General features: G+C 43.2%; 1 protein-coding gene across 1 annotated transcript in view; it reads right to left on the bottom strand.

Annotated features, from left to right (window-relative positions):
- The window catches only part of LOC311246637 (1-phosphatidylinositol 4,5-bisphosphate phosphodiesterase beta-4-like), a gene marked incomplete at its 3' end in the record, with an annotated part of 89,467 nt that overhangs the window by 68,795 nt on the left and 3,005 nt on the right, over nucleotides 1–17,667 (bottom strand). Inside the window, exons 5-9 of the mRNA XM_084336784.1 lie at nucleotides 12,086–12,240; nucleotides 9,022–9,117; nucleotides 7,760–7,904; nucleotides 5,413–5,681; nucleotides 28–157 (exon numbers count right to left, since the gene is read on the bottom strand). Coding sequence (XP_084192910.1) covers nucleotides 28–157; nucleotides 5,413–5,681; nucleotides 7,760–7,904; nucleotides 9,022–9,117; nucleotides 12,086–12,240 — 795 coding nt within the window. The remainder of the gene's footprint in view (nucleotides 1–27; nucleotides 158–5,412; nucleotides 5,682–7,759; nucleotides 7,905–9,021; nucleotides 9,118–12,085; nucleotides 12,241–17,667) is intronic.

Here is a 17,667-nt window from a genome sequence, read left to right as displayed (position 1 = left end):
TGCGTGTGTGTGTGTGTGTGTGTGTACCTGGGGTCTGGAAGTTGAGTGAGACCATCTGGCAGCCGGCGTTCCAGAATATCTGAGGCATGTAATTACTGGAGTCCACGCGGCCTCCTTTGGGGTAAATACGGCTCATCTGACGTTTGTTGTAGCTGCGCTACAGCTCAGGAAACACACAGGGAGGGAGAGAGTGCATACTGTGTGTGTGTGTGTGTGTGTGTGTGTGTGTGTGTGTGTGTGTGTGTGTGTGTGTGTGTGTGTGTGTGTGTGTGTGTGTGTGTGTGTACATGTGTATATGTGTGTGTCAAACAAACTGTAGGGTTATTTTTAGTATGGAACAGCTTGGGTCCAGAAGTCCCACTGGATTGTGTGTTCAAAAGAGTGTGTATGTGTGTGAGTGTGTGTGTGTGTGTGTATTCATGTGTGAGTGTGTGTAAAGTGCGTGTACAAAACATGTAAGCATGCTATGCAAGTGTATGTGTGTGTGTGCGTGTGTGCCTGTGTGTGCATGTGTGCCTGTGTGTGTGTGTGTGTGTGTGTGTGTGTGTGTGTGTGTGTGTGTGTGTGTCCCAGTCCAAAGGCACAGCGACCCTCCCTAGAGGGTTTCCACAGATTACAAAATTAAAACAAACATGGCTGACAGACACAGGCCAGGCCCTACCAATCAGCATCAAGCTAGGTGACCTACATCCCAAAAGTGTATTTATTTATTATTTACTTTTCTTTTCCAAGGGAGCTCAACGAATGCCTCAAAACTGACGCTTTAGGACGCCTTTTTTTAATGCGCCTGTGCTTTTTTTCAATGGTTTTGTCGCGACAGACGCACGTCTCCAAACTACGCGCCTCGTGTTTTTGAAGCAACGCTTTTTCGGGCGCTCTCAGTTGAAAAAGCTTCAACTTTAGCTGTGGAGTGCACCAACGTCAATGTCACCTTCTTGTCGATGGACCAATCAAATCAACCAAGGGGAGGGATTACAAATCTGAGGTATCTGAAGAGAAATCGACAGCTAAATAAACCGACAATGGAGTGATCGATAATGGAGGAGAAGTACATTTTGGCAGTTTCCAAAAACCCTTGTTCGTACAGTACAACCAGGTCTTACCACGGCCAAGATATGAACAGCAACGCGTGGAGGGTTGTGAGAAGAAATGTATGTAACGTTAACTGAGGTAGCAACGGTAATCAGTGGTAATGTATGTAACTTATGTAACGTTAACTGAGGTAGCAACGGTAATCAGTGGTAATGTATGTAACTTATGTAACGTTAGCTGAGGTAGCAGCGGTAATCAGTGGTAATGTATGTAACTTATGTAACGTTAACTGAGGTAGCAACGGTAATCAGTGGTAATGTATGTAACTTATGTAACATTAGCTGAGGTAGCAACGGTAATCAGTGGTAATGTATGTAACTTATGTAACGTTAGCTGAGGTAGCAACGGTAATCAGTGGTAATGTATGTAACTTATGTAACGTTAACTGAGGTAGCAACGGTAATCAGTGGTAATGTATGTAACTTATGTAACGTTAGCTGAGGTAGCAACGGTAATCAGTGGTAATGTAACTTATGTAACGTTAGCTGAGGTAGCAACAGTAATCAGTGGTAATGTATGTAACTTATGTAACATTAACTGAGGTAGCAACGGTAATCAGTGGTAATGTATGTAACTTATGTAACGTTAACTGAGGTAGCAACGGTAATCAGTGGTAATGTATGTAACTTATGTAACGTTAGCTGAGGTAGCAACGGTAATCAGTGGTAATGTAACTTATGTAACGTTAGCTGAGGTAGCAACGGTAATCAGTGGTAATGTATGTAACTTATGTAACGTTAACTGAGGTAGCAACGGTAATCAGTGGTAATGTATGTAACTTATGTAACGTTAACTGAGGTAGCAACGGTAATCAGTGGTAATGTATGTAACTTATGTAACATTAACTGAGGTAGCAACGGTAATCAGTGGTAATGTATGTAACTTATGTAACGTTAACTGAGGTAGCAACGGTAATCAGTAGTAATGTATGTAACTTATGTAACGTTAGCTGAGGTAGCAACGGTAATCAGTGGTAATGTATGTAACTTATGTAACGTTAACTGAGGTAGCAACGGTAATCAGTAGTAATGTATGTAACTTATGTAACGTTAGCTGAGGTAGCAACGGTAATCAGTGGTAATGTATGTAACTTATGTAACGTTAGCTGAGGTAGCAACGGTAATCAGTGGTAATGTATGTAACTTATGTAACATTAGCTGAGGTAGCAACAGTAATCAGTGGTAATGTATGTAACTTATGTAACGTTAGCTGATGTAGCAACGGTAATCAGTGGTAATGTATGTAACTTATGTAACGTTAGCTGAGGTAGCAGCGGTAATCAGTGGTAATGTATGTAACTTATGTAACGTTAGCTGATGTAGCAACGGTAATCAGTGGTAATGTATGTAACTTATGTAACGTTAGCTGATGTAGCAACGGTAATCAGTGGTAATGTATGTAACTTATGTAACATTAGCTGATGTAGCAACGGTAATCAGTGGTAATGTATGTAACTTATGTAACGTTAGCTGATGTAGCAACGGTAATCAGTGGTAATTAGGGATGTCAGATATTATCGGCCTACCGATATTATCAGCCGATATCGGCATTAAAATGTGATATCGGAAAATATCGGTATCGGTTTTCGATCTTTTTTTTTTTTTTTACATTTCTATAAACTTTATTTACCCAGGCAAGCAAGTAAGAACAAATTCTGATTTTATTTATTGTCAAAAGTATGCATAATGTTGTGTTAATTCCACAACAAGAGATATGTAATGTTAATTACCTGAAATTATTCCATTTTTGGGGGGGGGGGGGGGGGGGGGGTTAACCCTGCATATATCGGTATCGGTTGGTATCGGTTGATATTGGTATCGGAAATTAAGAGTTGGACAATATCGGTATATCGGTATCGGTAAAAAAGCCAATATCGAGCATCCCTAGTGGTAATGTATGTAACTTATGTAACGTTAGCTAAGGTAGCAACGGTAATCAGTGGTAATGTATGTAACTTATGTAACGTTAGCTGAGGTAGCAGCGGTAATCAGTGGTAATGTATGTAACTTATGTAACGTTAGCTGAGGTAGCAACAGTAATCAGTGGTAATGTATGTAACTTATGTAACGTTAGCTGAGGTAGCAACGGTAATCAGTGGTAATGTAACTTATGTAACGTTAGCTGAGGTAGCAACGGTAATCAGTGGTAATGTATGTAACTTATGTAACGTTAGCTGAGGTAGCAGCGGTAATCAGTGGTAATGTATGTAACTTATGTAACGTTAGCTGAGGTAGCAACAGTAATCAGTGGTAATGTATGTAACTTATGTAACGTTAGCTGAGGTAGCAACGGTAATCAGTGGTAATGTATGTAACTTATGTAACGTTAGCTGAGGTAGCAACGGTAATCAGTGGTAATGTATGTAACTTATGTAACGTTAGCTGAGGTAGCAACGGTAATCAGTGGTAATGTATGTAACTTATGTAACGTTAGCTGATGTAGCAACAGTAATCAGTGGTAATGTATGTAACTTATGTAACGTTAGCTGAGTTAGCAACGGTAATCAGTGGTAATGTATGTAACTTATGTAACATTAGCTGAGGTAGCAACGGTAATCAGTGGTAATGTATGTAACTTATGTAACATTAGCTGAGGTAGCAACGGTAATCAGTGGTAATGTATGTAACTTATGTAACATTAGCTGAGGTAGCAACGGTAATCAGTGGTAATGTATGTAACTTATGTAACATTAGCTGAGGTAGCAACGGTAATCAGTGGTAATGTATATAACTTATGTAACATTAGCTGAGGTAGCAGCGGTAATCAGTGGTAATGTATATAATCAGTGGTAATGTATATAACTTATGTAACATTAGCTGAGGTAGCAACGGTAATCAGTGGTAATGTATGTAACTTATGTAACATTAGCTGAGGTAGCAGCGGTAATCAGTGGTAATGTATGTAACTTATGTAACATTAGCTGAGGTAGCAATGGTAATCAGTGGTAATGTATGTAACTTATGTAACATTAGCTGAGGTAGCAGCGGTAATCAGTGGTAATGTATATAATCAGTGGTAATGTATGTAACTTATGTAACATTAGCTGAGGTAGCAGCGGTAATCAGTGGTAATGTATGTAACTTATGTAACATTAGCTGAGGTAGCAGCGGTAATCAGTGGTAATGTATGTAACTTATGTAACATTAGCTGAGGTAGCAACGGTAATCAGTGGTAATGTATGTAACTTATGTAACATTAGCTGAGGTAGCAGCGGTAATCAGTGGTAATGTATATAATCAGTGGTAATGTATGTAACTTATGTAACATTAGCTGAGGTAGCAGCGGTAATCAGTGGTAATGTATGTAACTTATGTAACATTAGCTGAGGTAGCAGCGGTAATCAGTGGTAATGTATGTAACTTATGTAACATTAGCTGAGGTAGCAACGGTAATCAGTGGTAATGTATGTAACTTATGTAACATTAGCTGAGGTAGCAGCGGTAATCAGTGGTAATGTATATAATCAGTGGTAATGTATATAACTTATGTAACATTAGCTGAGGTAGCAGCGGTAATCAGTGGTAATGTATGTAACTTATGTAACATTAGCTGAGGTAGCAGCGGTAATCAGTGGTAATGTATGTAACTTATGTAACATTAGCTGAGGTAGCAGCGGTAATCAGTGGTAATGTATATAATCAGTGGTAATGTATATAACTTATGTAACATTAGCTGAGGTAGCAGCGGTAATCAGTGGTAATGTATGTAACTTATGTAACATTAGCTGAGGTAGCAGCGGTAATCAGTGGTAATGTATATAATCAGTGGTAATGTATATAACTTATGTAACATTAGCTGAGGTAGCAACGGTAATCAGTGGTAATGTATGTAACTTATGTAACATTAGCTGAGGTAGCAGCGGTAATCAGTGGTAATGTATGTAACTTATGTAACATTAGCTGAGGTAGCAGCGGTAATCAGTGGTAATGTATGTAACTTATGTAACATTAGCTGAGGTAGCAGCGGTAATCAGTGGTATTGCTCCTTGCACCCTGTGCACTTTCTCTATGTACACTGCCACGCGTCGCGTTTGAGCGCAAGAAAAAGGCATCCAATCTGATCACAGCCTAACGCCCTGAAACTGATGGTTTAGATTCACTGAAATGAAATTGGAAGCTGTGAGATACAGACCACACAAGCAAATTGTAAGTAAATGTAACAACAGTGCGATGAATATGGACCAAAACCAACTTCTTTGATATTTTACCCCGTACATGAAACAGCACTCAAACTAACAAAGTCTGCTCGGAGGGAAGCAACAGTTGTGATTGGAAGATCAAGAAAAGAGGGGCGGGGGGGGGGGGGGGGGGGGGGGCTCACGGCAGACCAAAAAGGATACTTGACAAACTCTAAGGCGTTGGTCTTCAAGTAGCCCAGACCCAGTGACTCGTTGGTCTTCAAGTAGCCCAGACCCAGTGACTCGTTGGTCTTCAAGTAGCCCAGACCCAGTGACTCGTTGGTCTTCAAGTAGCCCAGACCCAGTGACTCGTTGGTCTTCAAGTAGCCCAGACCCAGTGACTCGTTGGTCTTCAAGTAGCCCAGACCCAGTGACTCGTTGAAAGACGACATGTTGTGGTGGATGTTCTTCTCTGAGAGGCGGAGGAAGGAGAAAGAAAAAAAGCCAATTAATATTGAGACGTAGACACTACATAGAATGGAAGTGCGCTGTTCATGCTTTTATTAATCATGGCCTGAGAGAAGCACTGTACACACTGTATCCAGCTGTGAAAGACAGAAGCAAAACAAGGACATAAAATGTCATAGATGTGACTCATTCGTCAAGAAGCGTACTTCAATGCAAATAATTGCCTCGGTTAGTTGCACTTTTTAAAACATTTTCTTAGACGGTGCGATATGTTACGTATAGCCTCAATATTAAACACAATGTTGTAGCCTACATGTGTTTTTCAAAGCGTGGGTCGGGGCTCACACGTGGGTCGTTGGGAAGATTAAAATGGGTCCTTAAATAATTATCTCTGGAAGTATCATAAGAAGTGAGAACCCCTCAAGTGTCGACAGTGTTGGATAAAATAAAATATTAGCTATCTAAAAACAGATTGTCATAATTTCTTTGTCCTATTAGCCTGCACAATAACCTGACAAATCCGTTTTGAATTTGAATATATATATATTATTCTGAAAACGTGGGTCCTCTGAAATAAAGTTTAAAAACCACTGTTGTACATAGATGTATTGTACATAGATCTGCTGTACATGATATCTGTTGTACATAGATCTGTTGTACATAGATCTGTTGTACATATATCTGTTGTACATAGATCTGGTGTACATAGATCTGCTGTACATAGATGTATTGTACATAGATCTGCTGTACATGATATCTGTTGTACATAGATCTGTTGTACATAGATCTGGTGTACATAGATCTGCTGTACATATATCTGCTGTACATAGATCTGTTGTACATAGATCTGTTGTACATATATCTGTTGTACATAGATCTGGTGTACATAGATCTGCTGTACATAGATCTGTTGTACATAGATCTGTTGTACATATATCTGTTGTACATAGATCTGGTGTACATAGATCTGCTGTACATAGATCTGTTGTACATAGATCTGTTGTACATATATCTGTTGTACATAGATCTGGTGTACATAGATCTGCTGTACATAGATCTGTTGTACATAGATCTGTTGTACATATATCTGTTGTACATAGATCTGGTGTACATAGATCTGTTGTACATAGATCTGTTGTACATATATCTGTTGTACATAGATCTGGTGTACATAGATCTGTTGTACATAGATCTGTTGTACAGAAAAATTTAGCATTGACGTCCAACTTTAACACAGAGCTGGTGCAACGGAACCCATGAGGCACATTTCAATTTTTTATTGGCATGCATACCAAGAATTCACCCATAAACACAAAACTGCTTCCCCAGCACAGTCTGGCTCAAACTAAGATATATATATATATATATATATATATATATATATATATATATATATATATATATATATATATATATATATATATATATATTTGTCCCATGCATCATATTTATCCACAACAGATGGATAAACGTCACTTGGTTTTCATTTTCCTAATTGTAAACTATAAGATAATGTTCAGCATAAGCAATTGCTTTCTTGCCTCAGAAAGTGAATTGCGGGTGAACACAAAGTGCCCGTGTCTGTGCACGTGCACTAGGGGGCAGGTTGGTAAACCGTGAGTGAAGTGAGTGAGTGAGTGAGTGAGTGAGTGAGTGAGTGAGTGAGTGAGTGAGTGAGTGAGTGAGTGAGTGAGTGAGTGAGTGAGTGAGTGAAGTGAGAGAAACAGGAAGTGCTTCACATCTAAGGACTAAAAGCAGGTATTGGGTGCAGCACTGTACCTGGGACACTGGACCATATCATATGTGTCCTCAAAAAACTTGGGTCTCCAAGAAATTCCACTTTTCAGGAATTGAACAAAAAAAAGAGGCAGAAATTCCCTTTGATATTCATGCATATTGGACATTTTGATAGTACATTTTCAAACGCTTGGCTTGGTCCAACAGTCATGAACTAGTCTCTCCACAAGGGGGACAATGTTAGCTGTTAATCCTAATAATAATAATAATTAAAAAAGTTGGAGACACAAGCTTTCTGCAGAACACTGGTAATAAATACGATATCTGGACGTGTTGTTTATTTACCCTCTGCCACATCGAAGCTCTGGAACTTCACGGGCTGGGCGTAGTTGACCATGGCCGACAGGACGGGGTGGATGTTGGTGGTGGCTCCGACGTAGGTGTACTGAGCTATCAGCGCTTCTTCAGAGTCCTCAGCTATCTCTACGCCCTACACAGGACAAACAGAGATGTTCTTTTATTGGTATGTTTCACACATTTAAACTAGGGATGTCCGATATTATCGGCCTACCGATATTATCGGCCGATATCGGCATTAAAATGTGATATCGGAAAATATCAGTATCGGTTTCCAAAAAACATTTCTATAACCTTTATTTACCCAGGCAAGCAAGCAAGAACAAATTCTGATTTTATTTATTGTCAAAAGTATGCATAATGTTGTGTTAACATTATATATATATATCACATTATGTGTGAACACTGCATATATCGGTATCGGTTGATATCGGGTGATATCGGTATCGGAAATTAAGAGTTGGACAATATCGGTATATCGGTATCGGTAAAAAAGCCAATATCGAGCATCCCTAATTTAAACCATTGTAGATTAGAATATAGGTCTGTTTTTACTGTAGTTTACTGTTACTGTAACCTTACGCTGTAGGTTGCCTGGCCACTCGTGTGCTCAACGTTCACATAGTGTTCTATCGCCGGGGACAAGGTTTCTAGTGAGCGCGGTGAATCAGCCTTTAAAGCCACGAGTCATGTGCCTCGCAGGCTGATAGACGGCTGAGCTGTCAACCAAGCTCACTGGAAAGCTGCTCCTGAAGTTAGCTGAAGGCGCATCTGTCTTCCGGTGGAGGGAGTTTAACCTTCTTCAATTCTGTTAACCTTTTCACTGCCGCACTACCAAAACGGTTAACCCTTTCACTGCAGCCACACGACAGCCGGTTAACCCTTTCACTGCCACACGACAGAAGGTCGACCGTCGATTGTGTGACAGTAAAGGGTTAACCTTCTGTCGTGTGGCAGTGAAAGGGTTAAACACGGTAGATATTCACTGTTCTAGTTCTAGGGTAGAGTTTAACCCAGCTTCTTCAATTCTGTTAAACACGGTAGATATTCACTGTTCTAGGGTAGTAAAGGGTTAACCTGCTGTAGTGTGGGAGTGAAAGCATTAACCGGCTGTCGTGTGGCAGTGACATTCACACTGTTCTAGGGTAGAGTTTGTGCTAGTGTGTGCGTCTGTATGTATATGTATGTGCGTGTGTGGGTATGTGTGCATGCGTTTGTGTGTCTGTGTGCATGCGTTTGTGTGTGTGTACCTTCTTGTTGTTCTCTAGGTCTAATGCTTCAGAGATGTCTGTGGCATCGGTTGCTTCCGTGACTTCTGAGATCTCTGTCACCTCATCATCAGGCACCTGGAGACACGCACGCACGCACACACACGCACACACACACACACACACACACACACACACACACACACACACACACACACACACACACACACACACACACACACACACACACACACACACACACACACACACACACACACACACACACACACACACACACATTTTATGAAGCATTCAACTTTATAACATCTTCAGTCACTGTACACATACACTGTAAAAAAGAAGACTGTAAAAAAACTGTAAATGTTTGGCAGCAACGGTTGCCAAATACTCAAATTACAGTAAAATCAAATACATTTACAGAGTACAACCTTTATTTAATGGTTAATATGTTGATAAAAGGTAATTTACTGTACTCCCATTTTTTTTAATTTTTTTAATTATCTTTTCCCCCCTTTCTTTTTCCGTTTTTTTCTCCCATCCCAATGTTAGTCGTTATGCCAATTCCCAATCCCCTTCCTGGTCGTTGCTCACTCTACCCCCTACCGTCGGTCTGGGAGGGCGGAGACTATCACATGCTTCCTCCGACACATGTGTAGCCAGCCCGCGTGTAGTCTTTTACCAACAGACTTGCAGTTCCGCGTTCGGGTTCTGCGATCTGATTGGCCACTGACGTACGCTCTCCCTACGCCCAAACAGCGCATTACGCTAGTTCTGCCTCTAACCTCTAACAGCCTGCTAGCGTATTGTTTTCATCTCTCTATATTAACATGATTCCATCAACACAACATAAATGTTCAAAACACGACAAGACAGTTTGCATCACTTCCCACGGTTCTCTGCACTTATTCTACCGGTAGTGCAGTAGTTGTTGCCAAGGTATTGGGTCTTTGGGTGAATACTTCATTGGCGGGGAAGAAGAACACATTGATAGCGGTGTGTGGACCGTCCTGCGAGCCCCAGGCCACCGTCTCGCGAGCCCCAGGCCACCGTCCTGCGAGCCCCAGACCACCGTCCTGCGAGCCCCAGGCCACCGTCCTGCGAGCCCCAGGCCACCGTCTCGCGAGCCCCAGGCCACCGTCCTGCGAGCCCCAGGCCACCGTCTCGCGAGCCCCAGGCCACCGTCCTGCGAGCCCCAGACCACCGTCCTGCGAGCCCCAGGCCACCGTCCCGCGAGCTCCAGACCACCGTCCTGCGAGCCCCAGGCCACGTCCTGCGAGCCCCAGACCACGTCCCGCGAGCCCCAGACCACCGTCCTGCGAGCCCCAGGCCACGTCCTGCGAGCTCCAGGCCACCGTCTCGCGAGCCCCAGGCCACCGTCCCGCGAGCTCCAGACCACCGTCCTGCGAGCCCCAGGCCACGTCCTGCGAGCTCCAGGCCACCGTCTTGCGAGCCCCAGGCCACCGTCCTGCGAGCCCCAGACCACCGTCCTGCGAGCCCCAGGCCACGTCCTGCGAGCCCCAGACCACCGTCCTGCGAGCCCCAGACCACCGTCCTGCGAGCCCCAGACCACCGTCCTGCGAGCCCCAGGCCACCGTCCTGCGAGCTCCAGACCACCGTCCTGCGAGCCCCACGGGACGAGACCCGCGAGCCCCAGACCACCGTCCTGCGAGCCCCAGGGGACGAGACCAGGTCGAATTTTAGGCGCACGGGAAACAAGTCTCGCGGGACGGTGGCCTGGGGCTCGCAGGACGGTGGTCTGGGGCTCGCAGGGCGGTGGTCTGGGGCTCGCGGGACGTGGTCTGGGGCTCGCGGGACGTGGTCTGGGGCTCGCGGGACGTGGTCTGGGGCTCGCAGGACGTGGCCTGGGGCTCGCAGGACGGTGGTCTGGGGCTCGCAGGACGGTGGTCTGGGGCTCGCAGGACGGTGGTCTGGGGCTCGCAGGACGGTGGCCTGGGGCTCGCAGGACGGTGGCCTGGGGCTCGCAGGACGGTGGCCTGGGGCTCGCAGGACGGTGGTCTGGGGCTCGCAGGACGGTGGTCTGGGGCTCGCAGGACGGTGGCCTGGGGCTCGCAGGACGGTGGCCTGGGGCTCGCAGGACGGTCCACACACCGTTATCAGTGTTCTTCTTCCCGGCCAATGAAGTATTCACCCAAAGACCCAATACCGTGGCAACAACTACCGCACTACCGGTAGAATAAGTGCAGAGAACCGTGGGAAGTGATGCAAACTGTCTTGTCGTGTTTTGAACATTTAGGTTGTGTTGATGGAATCACGTTAATATAGAGAGATGAAAACAATACGTTATTTCGATTGATATGAATTGGATAATGCTAGCAGGCTGCAGGCTGTTAGAGGTTAGAGGCAGAACTAGCGTAATGCGCTGTTTGGGCGTAGAGAGAGCGTACGTCAGTGGCCAATCAGATCGCAGAACCCGAACGTGGAACTGCAAGTTTGTTGGTAAAAGACTACACGCAGCCAGCCCACCGCTTATTTTCACCCGGCAGCGCGAGAGTGTAACATGTGGAAGGTCACACTACCTCTCCCAGATCCTTCCCTTGCTGTGCAGGCGCCCCGACCGAACTGTAGGAGTCGCTGTTTACAACGACCAGGACCCACCCACGCCGGCTTCCCACCCACTAACACTGCCAATTGTGTTAGTATGGACGGTCGGCCAAGCCGGAGGCACCACAGCCGGATTCGATCCCACTGGCTCTGTGGTGGTAGACAGATGCTTAGTCCGCTGCGCTACCCGGCCGCACCATTTACTGTATTTTTATGGCATTTATGGCAAGTAGAAAAACAAAGGTAATCTGTAAAATAATAGTGAATTTCCCATGATTTTATTAAATATTTTTTACAGTGTACCACACATCATGCATCAGACATACTGCCATTCTACATTGTGTTCCAAGAACTCAGTGACCACACAACATATCCAACACAATGTAAACAACAGTACTATTATTATCATATTAAAGAGTCAAAGATTGTCACCAGTGAACAGTGCATGAATTAGAAAACATCTCTACGATATCTTATCTTCCTCCAAGCCCAGTTCTCAGCTTCCAACCTAATGAACCTATACCTTCTTGATGCTGTTTTTACGATCCTCTTCTTTCCTGGAGCTGATGGTGTTGCCCTGAGATACACTGTTGGCCTCCTTCTCACTGGGCTCCTCCGACAGACTGATCTGGCCCTCAGTGTTCAGCTCCTTATCCTCTGGCTCCTTCTCCCCTACACCTACACACACATGCACACGCACACGCACACACACACACACACACACGTAAAGACTGAACTGTAAAGTCACTGTGGTTTGTTACTGCAGCGTTCAGATACACATAGTGGTGTATAAAGTAGGATATTTCCTTTGAGATGTTGAGGAGCAAATATCTAAAGATCCATAACCCAGGTTTCAGATTCATAACTATTTAGTTATAGGAACATAAATAGTTATTGCCATTGAATAAGAACATAAATAGTTAATGCTATCGTGCAAGAACATAAATAGTTAATGTTATTGGGTCATATGTATATTCATATGAGATTAGCAATGTTTTGACCAAATCCTTTGAATTGCCTCACTGCCCCTTTAAATTACCTCATGACGTGAGATAGGTGTCACAACAGTCTAGACTAAAGACGCACTTCTTCAACCATTATCTGAATAAAAAAAATAAAAAATAAAAAAAAAATCCAACCCTAACTAACCTTACTGTCATGCACTTGTCCTAATAAACTAACCTACACTGTAGCACTCAACACTTTGACGAACATTGTTACTCAGCTGATAGAGTTGTGCCCTTCCTGATGGCTTGTCGTACAGAACTTGTAAGTCGCTTTGGATAAAAGCGTCAGCTAAATGACTAAATGTAAATGTAAATGTAAACAGTCCACGCCTTGCCTTACGGCAGGTGAGCCTTGCCATACGGCAGATGAGATTATAGATTGACGGAGACTGACGCAGCTGAATGCTGCTGGATATTGAAATGAACTAGCGCCACAAAATAGTTATCAAACAGTCATAAAAGATTCCCCCAGTTACAAAACCGAAGAAGTTGTTGCAGTTAAAGAGCATACCACTTCCGGAAGTGGTTTTGGTGAGTGTCATCAATATTGTGCTGTTCATTGTCGAATGTACAAAATCGCTAGCTCAATGCTAATCAGCTAATAATGTAGCTTCATCCTGAGTCATGCTAGCGAAGCTCCAAGCTCAATTTGGTTAAATGAAAACTAGAAAGAAACCATTTCAGAAGTACTTATAATTGTATTGATATGCTGTATGATAAGAACATGGTCTATATACATTTTGACTGCTTTTGAGAGTTTAATATGGAATGTGAGGAATGTTCACATATGCTAGAGCACTTTAGCCTAACTTAGCATAAGACAGATGGATATTCCCACATGCTGTGATAAGGTAGCCTACTTTAGCTTAGCATAGCTAAAGGTAGCCTGATTGATTATTCATTCTAAAAGCAATGAAAAGATGATGAAGCAATGAAAGATGGTAAATAGCTTTTATTTTCTGAATGCCTGTATAACGCAGGCCAGGTTTTTCTAGCACCCCGTTCCACCCCCGGGAAGAGTTCCCAGGAGTCCCGACCGACCACCACTCATCACGTGTGCCCACGCGGGACGAGGCAGTGTGCCGAACCGACACAAGATGGCGAGCCAACCCACTGAACCTCAGATCTAGATCAAGGCTATACCCCCGGCCTGATCTGATTACCCCATGTTGCCTCAACAGCCTGGTAGGATTGTGAAATTACCTTCCTCATTCCCAGTGAGGAAGTGGATCAGGAATTAACGAACTAATTGAACTTGAGTCACAAGAACTTCCAAGGACCATCATATCCTTTTCTATGATACGAACTGATTGAACGAGAGCACAAGGACTTCCAAGGGCTTTTGACTCCGTTTCACCTTTTGTATTTTGATATTGTATTTTGTATTTGATTGATGCACATTGTATATATGAGTACCGATATTTCTCCTGTAAGAAAGGCGAGTTAAAGGGTAAATGCACCCAGTAAGATACTTGAACCACTGATAATTGTCCTGTAAGAAAGGAGAGTTAAAGGGTAAATGCACCCAGTAAGATACTTGAACCACTGATATTTCTCCTGTAAGAGGGAGAGTTAAAGGGTAAATTCACCCAATAAGATACCTGAACTACTGATGTTCTCCTGTAAAGAGGACGAGTTAAAGGGTCAATGCACCCAGTAAGATACCTGAATCTCACTGATAACATATTGATTATAGTTAAATCACTGATGGTTCTCCTGTAAAGAAAGATGGTTTAAAGGGTAATTTCACCTGATAAGGTATTTGCATTCCTATAACCTTGAATATTTCTACTGGTACTTCATTCGTATTACACCCGCAAAGGAAGAGTTTAAAGGGTAATTTCACCTAATAAGGTACTTGCATTCCCTGCACACTTAAATGTTTAAATTAATATGTTTAAACACTTACCTATTGAAATGATAAACTGATATAGAGTTTACTGAATGATAAACTGTTATAGAGTTTACTGATCTGCAATTGCAGAAGAAAGATAATGAGTTACTCACGAAAAATGGATACATCTAATGTCCAACTTTAAACCTAGCTTTTAGCTAGTGATAACCTCAGAGACGTCTGAACCAAACCAAATGTGTTGATCCAATCAACCTAGAACCTGATATCGAACTAACCCTCCTGAAAGAAGGAGTGGTTAATGAAAGAACCTAAAAGGGATACTTCACTTTACCTCACTGTCACTGTATGTATTGCAATTGTCTAGCTAGCGCGCTTGTTGTGAATAAACTACCGGTCACTGTTATAACCTTGTCTCTGGTCTACTACTCCTTTAACTGTGTATATCACTCCTCTCCTCATTCGAACCTAGAACTGGTCCGTGGCGAACAGCTGTTACTGTTAGTGACACATAGAATGGAAATAGTTAAGTAAAATACAAGTACCTCAAAACAGTACTTTAATGAAGGCACCTAGTCATCAGGTATCATAATGTTATAAAGTGTAGGATGAAACTGTTTATGCTTTATTATGTATGTATATTGTAATAATATAGTTCTGTGCTGTACATCTACATCTAATTATGGAAAAACTATTACAGAATTCTGCTGTGAGTCTAGTCGGAGGGCCCACATCACTCCCATCGACTCCTTGCATTTGGCTACCGGTCAAGTATAGGATTGATTTTAAAAGCCCCACTCTATAGTATTGAGCTGCTGTGTCCTTACAGTCCTGCAGGTCTCTCTGGTCCTCTGACCAGGGACTCTTGATGGTTCCTTTGTCAAAGCCAAAGTCAAAAGGTGACCATTATGTACACAAAAATACACACTCTCAGACAGCTGAGCACACTCTCAGACAGCTGATACACACTCTCAGACAGCTGAAACAGACTCAACAGCTGAAACACTCTCAGACAGCTGAGCACACTCTCAGACAGCTGATACACACTCTCAGACAGCTGAAACAGACTCTCAGACAGCTGAAACAGACTCAACAGCTGAAACAGACTCTCAGACAGCTGAAACACACTCTCAGACAGCTGAAACAGACTCTCAGACAGCTGAAACAGACTCAACAGCTGAAACACTCTCAGACAGCTGATACACTCTCAGACAGATTAAACACACTCTCAGACAGATGAAACACACTATCAGACAGCTGAAACACACTATCAGACAGCTGAAACACACTCTCAGACAGATTAAACACACTCTCAGACAGATGAAACACACTATCAGACAGCTGAAACACACTATCAGACAGATGAAACACACTCTCAGACAGCTGAAACACACTCTCAGACAGATGAAACACACTCTCAGACAGATTAAACACACTCTCAGACAGATGAAACACACTATCAGACAGCTGAAACACACTCTCAGACAGATGAAACACACTCTCAGACAGATGAAACACACTCTCAGACAGATGAAACACACTCTCAGACAGCTGAAACACACTATCAGACAGCTGAAACACACTCTCAGACAGATGAAACACACTATCAGACAGCTGAAACACTCTCAGACAGATGAAACACACTCTCAGACAGATGAAACACACTCTCAGACAGATGAAACACACTCTCAGACAGATGAAACACACTCTCAGACAGATGAAACACACTATCAGACAGATGAAACACACTCTCAGACAGCTGAAACACACTATCAGACAGCTGAAACACTCTCAGACAGATGAAACACACTATCAGACAGCTGAAACACACTCTCAGACAGATGAAACACACTCTCAGACAGATGAAACACACTATCAGACAGATGAAACACACTATCAGACAGCTGAAACACACTATCAGACTGATGAAACACACTCTCAGACAGATGAAACACACTATCAGACAGCTGAAACACACTATCAGACAGCTGAAACACACTCTCAGACAGATGAAACACACTCTCAGACAGCTGAAACACTCTCAGACAGATGAAACACACTCTCAGACAGATGAAACACACTCTCAGACAGATGAAACACACTATCAGACAGATGAAACACACTATCAGACAGCTGAAACACACTATCAGACTGATGAAACACACTCTCAGACAGATGAAACACACTATCAGACAGCTGAAACACACTATCAGACAGCTGAAACACACTCTCAGACAGATGAAACACACTCTCAGACAGCTGAAACACTCTCAGACAGATGAAACACACTCTCAGACAGATGAAACACACTCTCAGACAGATGAAACACACTCTCAGACAGATGAAACACACTCTCAGACAGCTGAAACACTCTCAGACAGATGAAACACACTCTCAGACAGATGAAACACACTCTCAGACAGATGAAACAGACTCAACAGCTGAAACACACTCTCAGACAGATGAAACAGACTCAACAGCTGAAACACACTCTCAGACTGATGAAACAGACTCAACAGCTGAAACACACACCCAGGCAGCTGAAACAGACTCAACAGCTGAAACACACTCTCAGACTGATGAAACACACTCTCAGACTGATGAAACAGACTCAACAGCTGAAACACACACCCAGGCAGCTGAAACAGACTCAACAGCTGAAACACACTCTCAGACTGATGAAACACACTCTCAGACTGATGAAACAGACTCAACAGCTGAAACACACACCCAGGCAGCTGAAACAGACTCAACCGCTGAAACACACACCCAGGCAGCTGAAACAGACTCAACAGCTGAAACACACACCCAGGCAGCTGAAACAGACTCAACAGCTGAAACACACACCCAGGCAGCTGAAACAGACTCAACAGCTGAAACACACTCTCAGACAGCTGAAACAGACTCAACAGCTGAAACACACTCTCAGACAGCTGAAACAGACTCAACAGCTGAAACACACTCTCAGACAGATGAAACACACTATCAGACAGATGAAACACACTATCAGACAGCTGAAACACACTATCAGACTGATGAAACACACTCTCAGACAGATGAAACACACTATCAGACAGCTGAAACACACTATCAGACAGCTGAAACACACTCTCAGACAGATGAAACACACTCTCAGACAGCTGAAACACTCTCAGACAGATGAAACACACTCTCAGACAGATGAAACACACTCTCAGACAGATGAAACACACTCTCAGACAGATGAAACACACTCTCAGACAGCTG

This window comes from Notolepis coatsorum (assembly GCF_963971535.1).
Source record: "Notolepis coatsorum genome assembly, chromosome: 19".
NCBI classification, from domain to species: Eukaryota; Metazoa; Chordata; class Actinopteri; order Aulopiformes; family Paralepididae; genus Notolepis; species Notolepis coatsorum.
The sequence above is the reverse complement of the archived record's forward strand: the minus strand, read 5'-3'. Positions and strand labels throughout refer to the sequence as shown.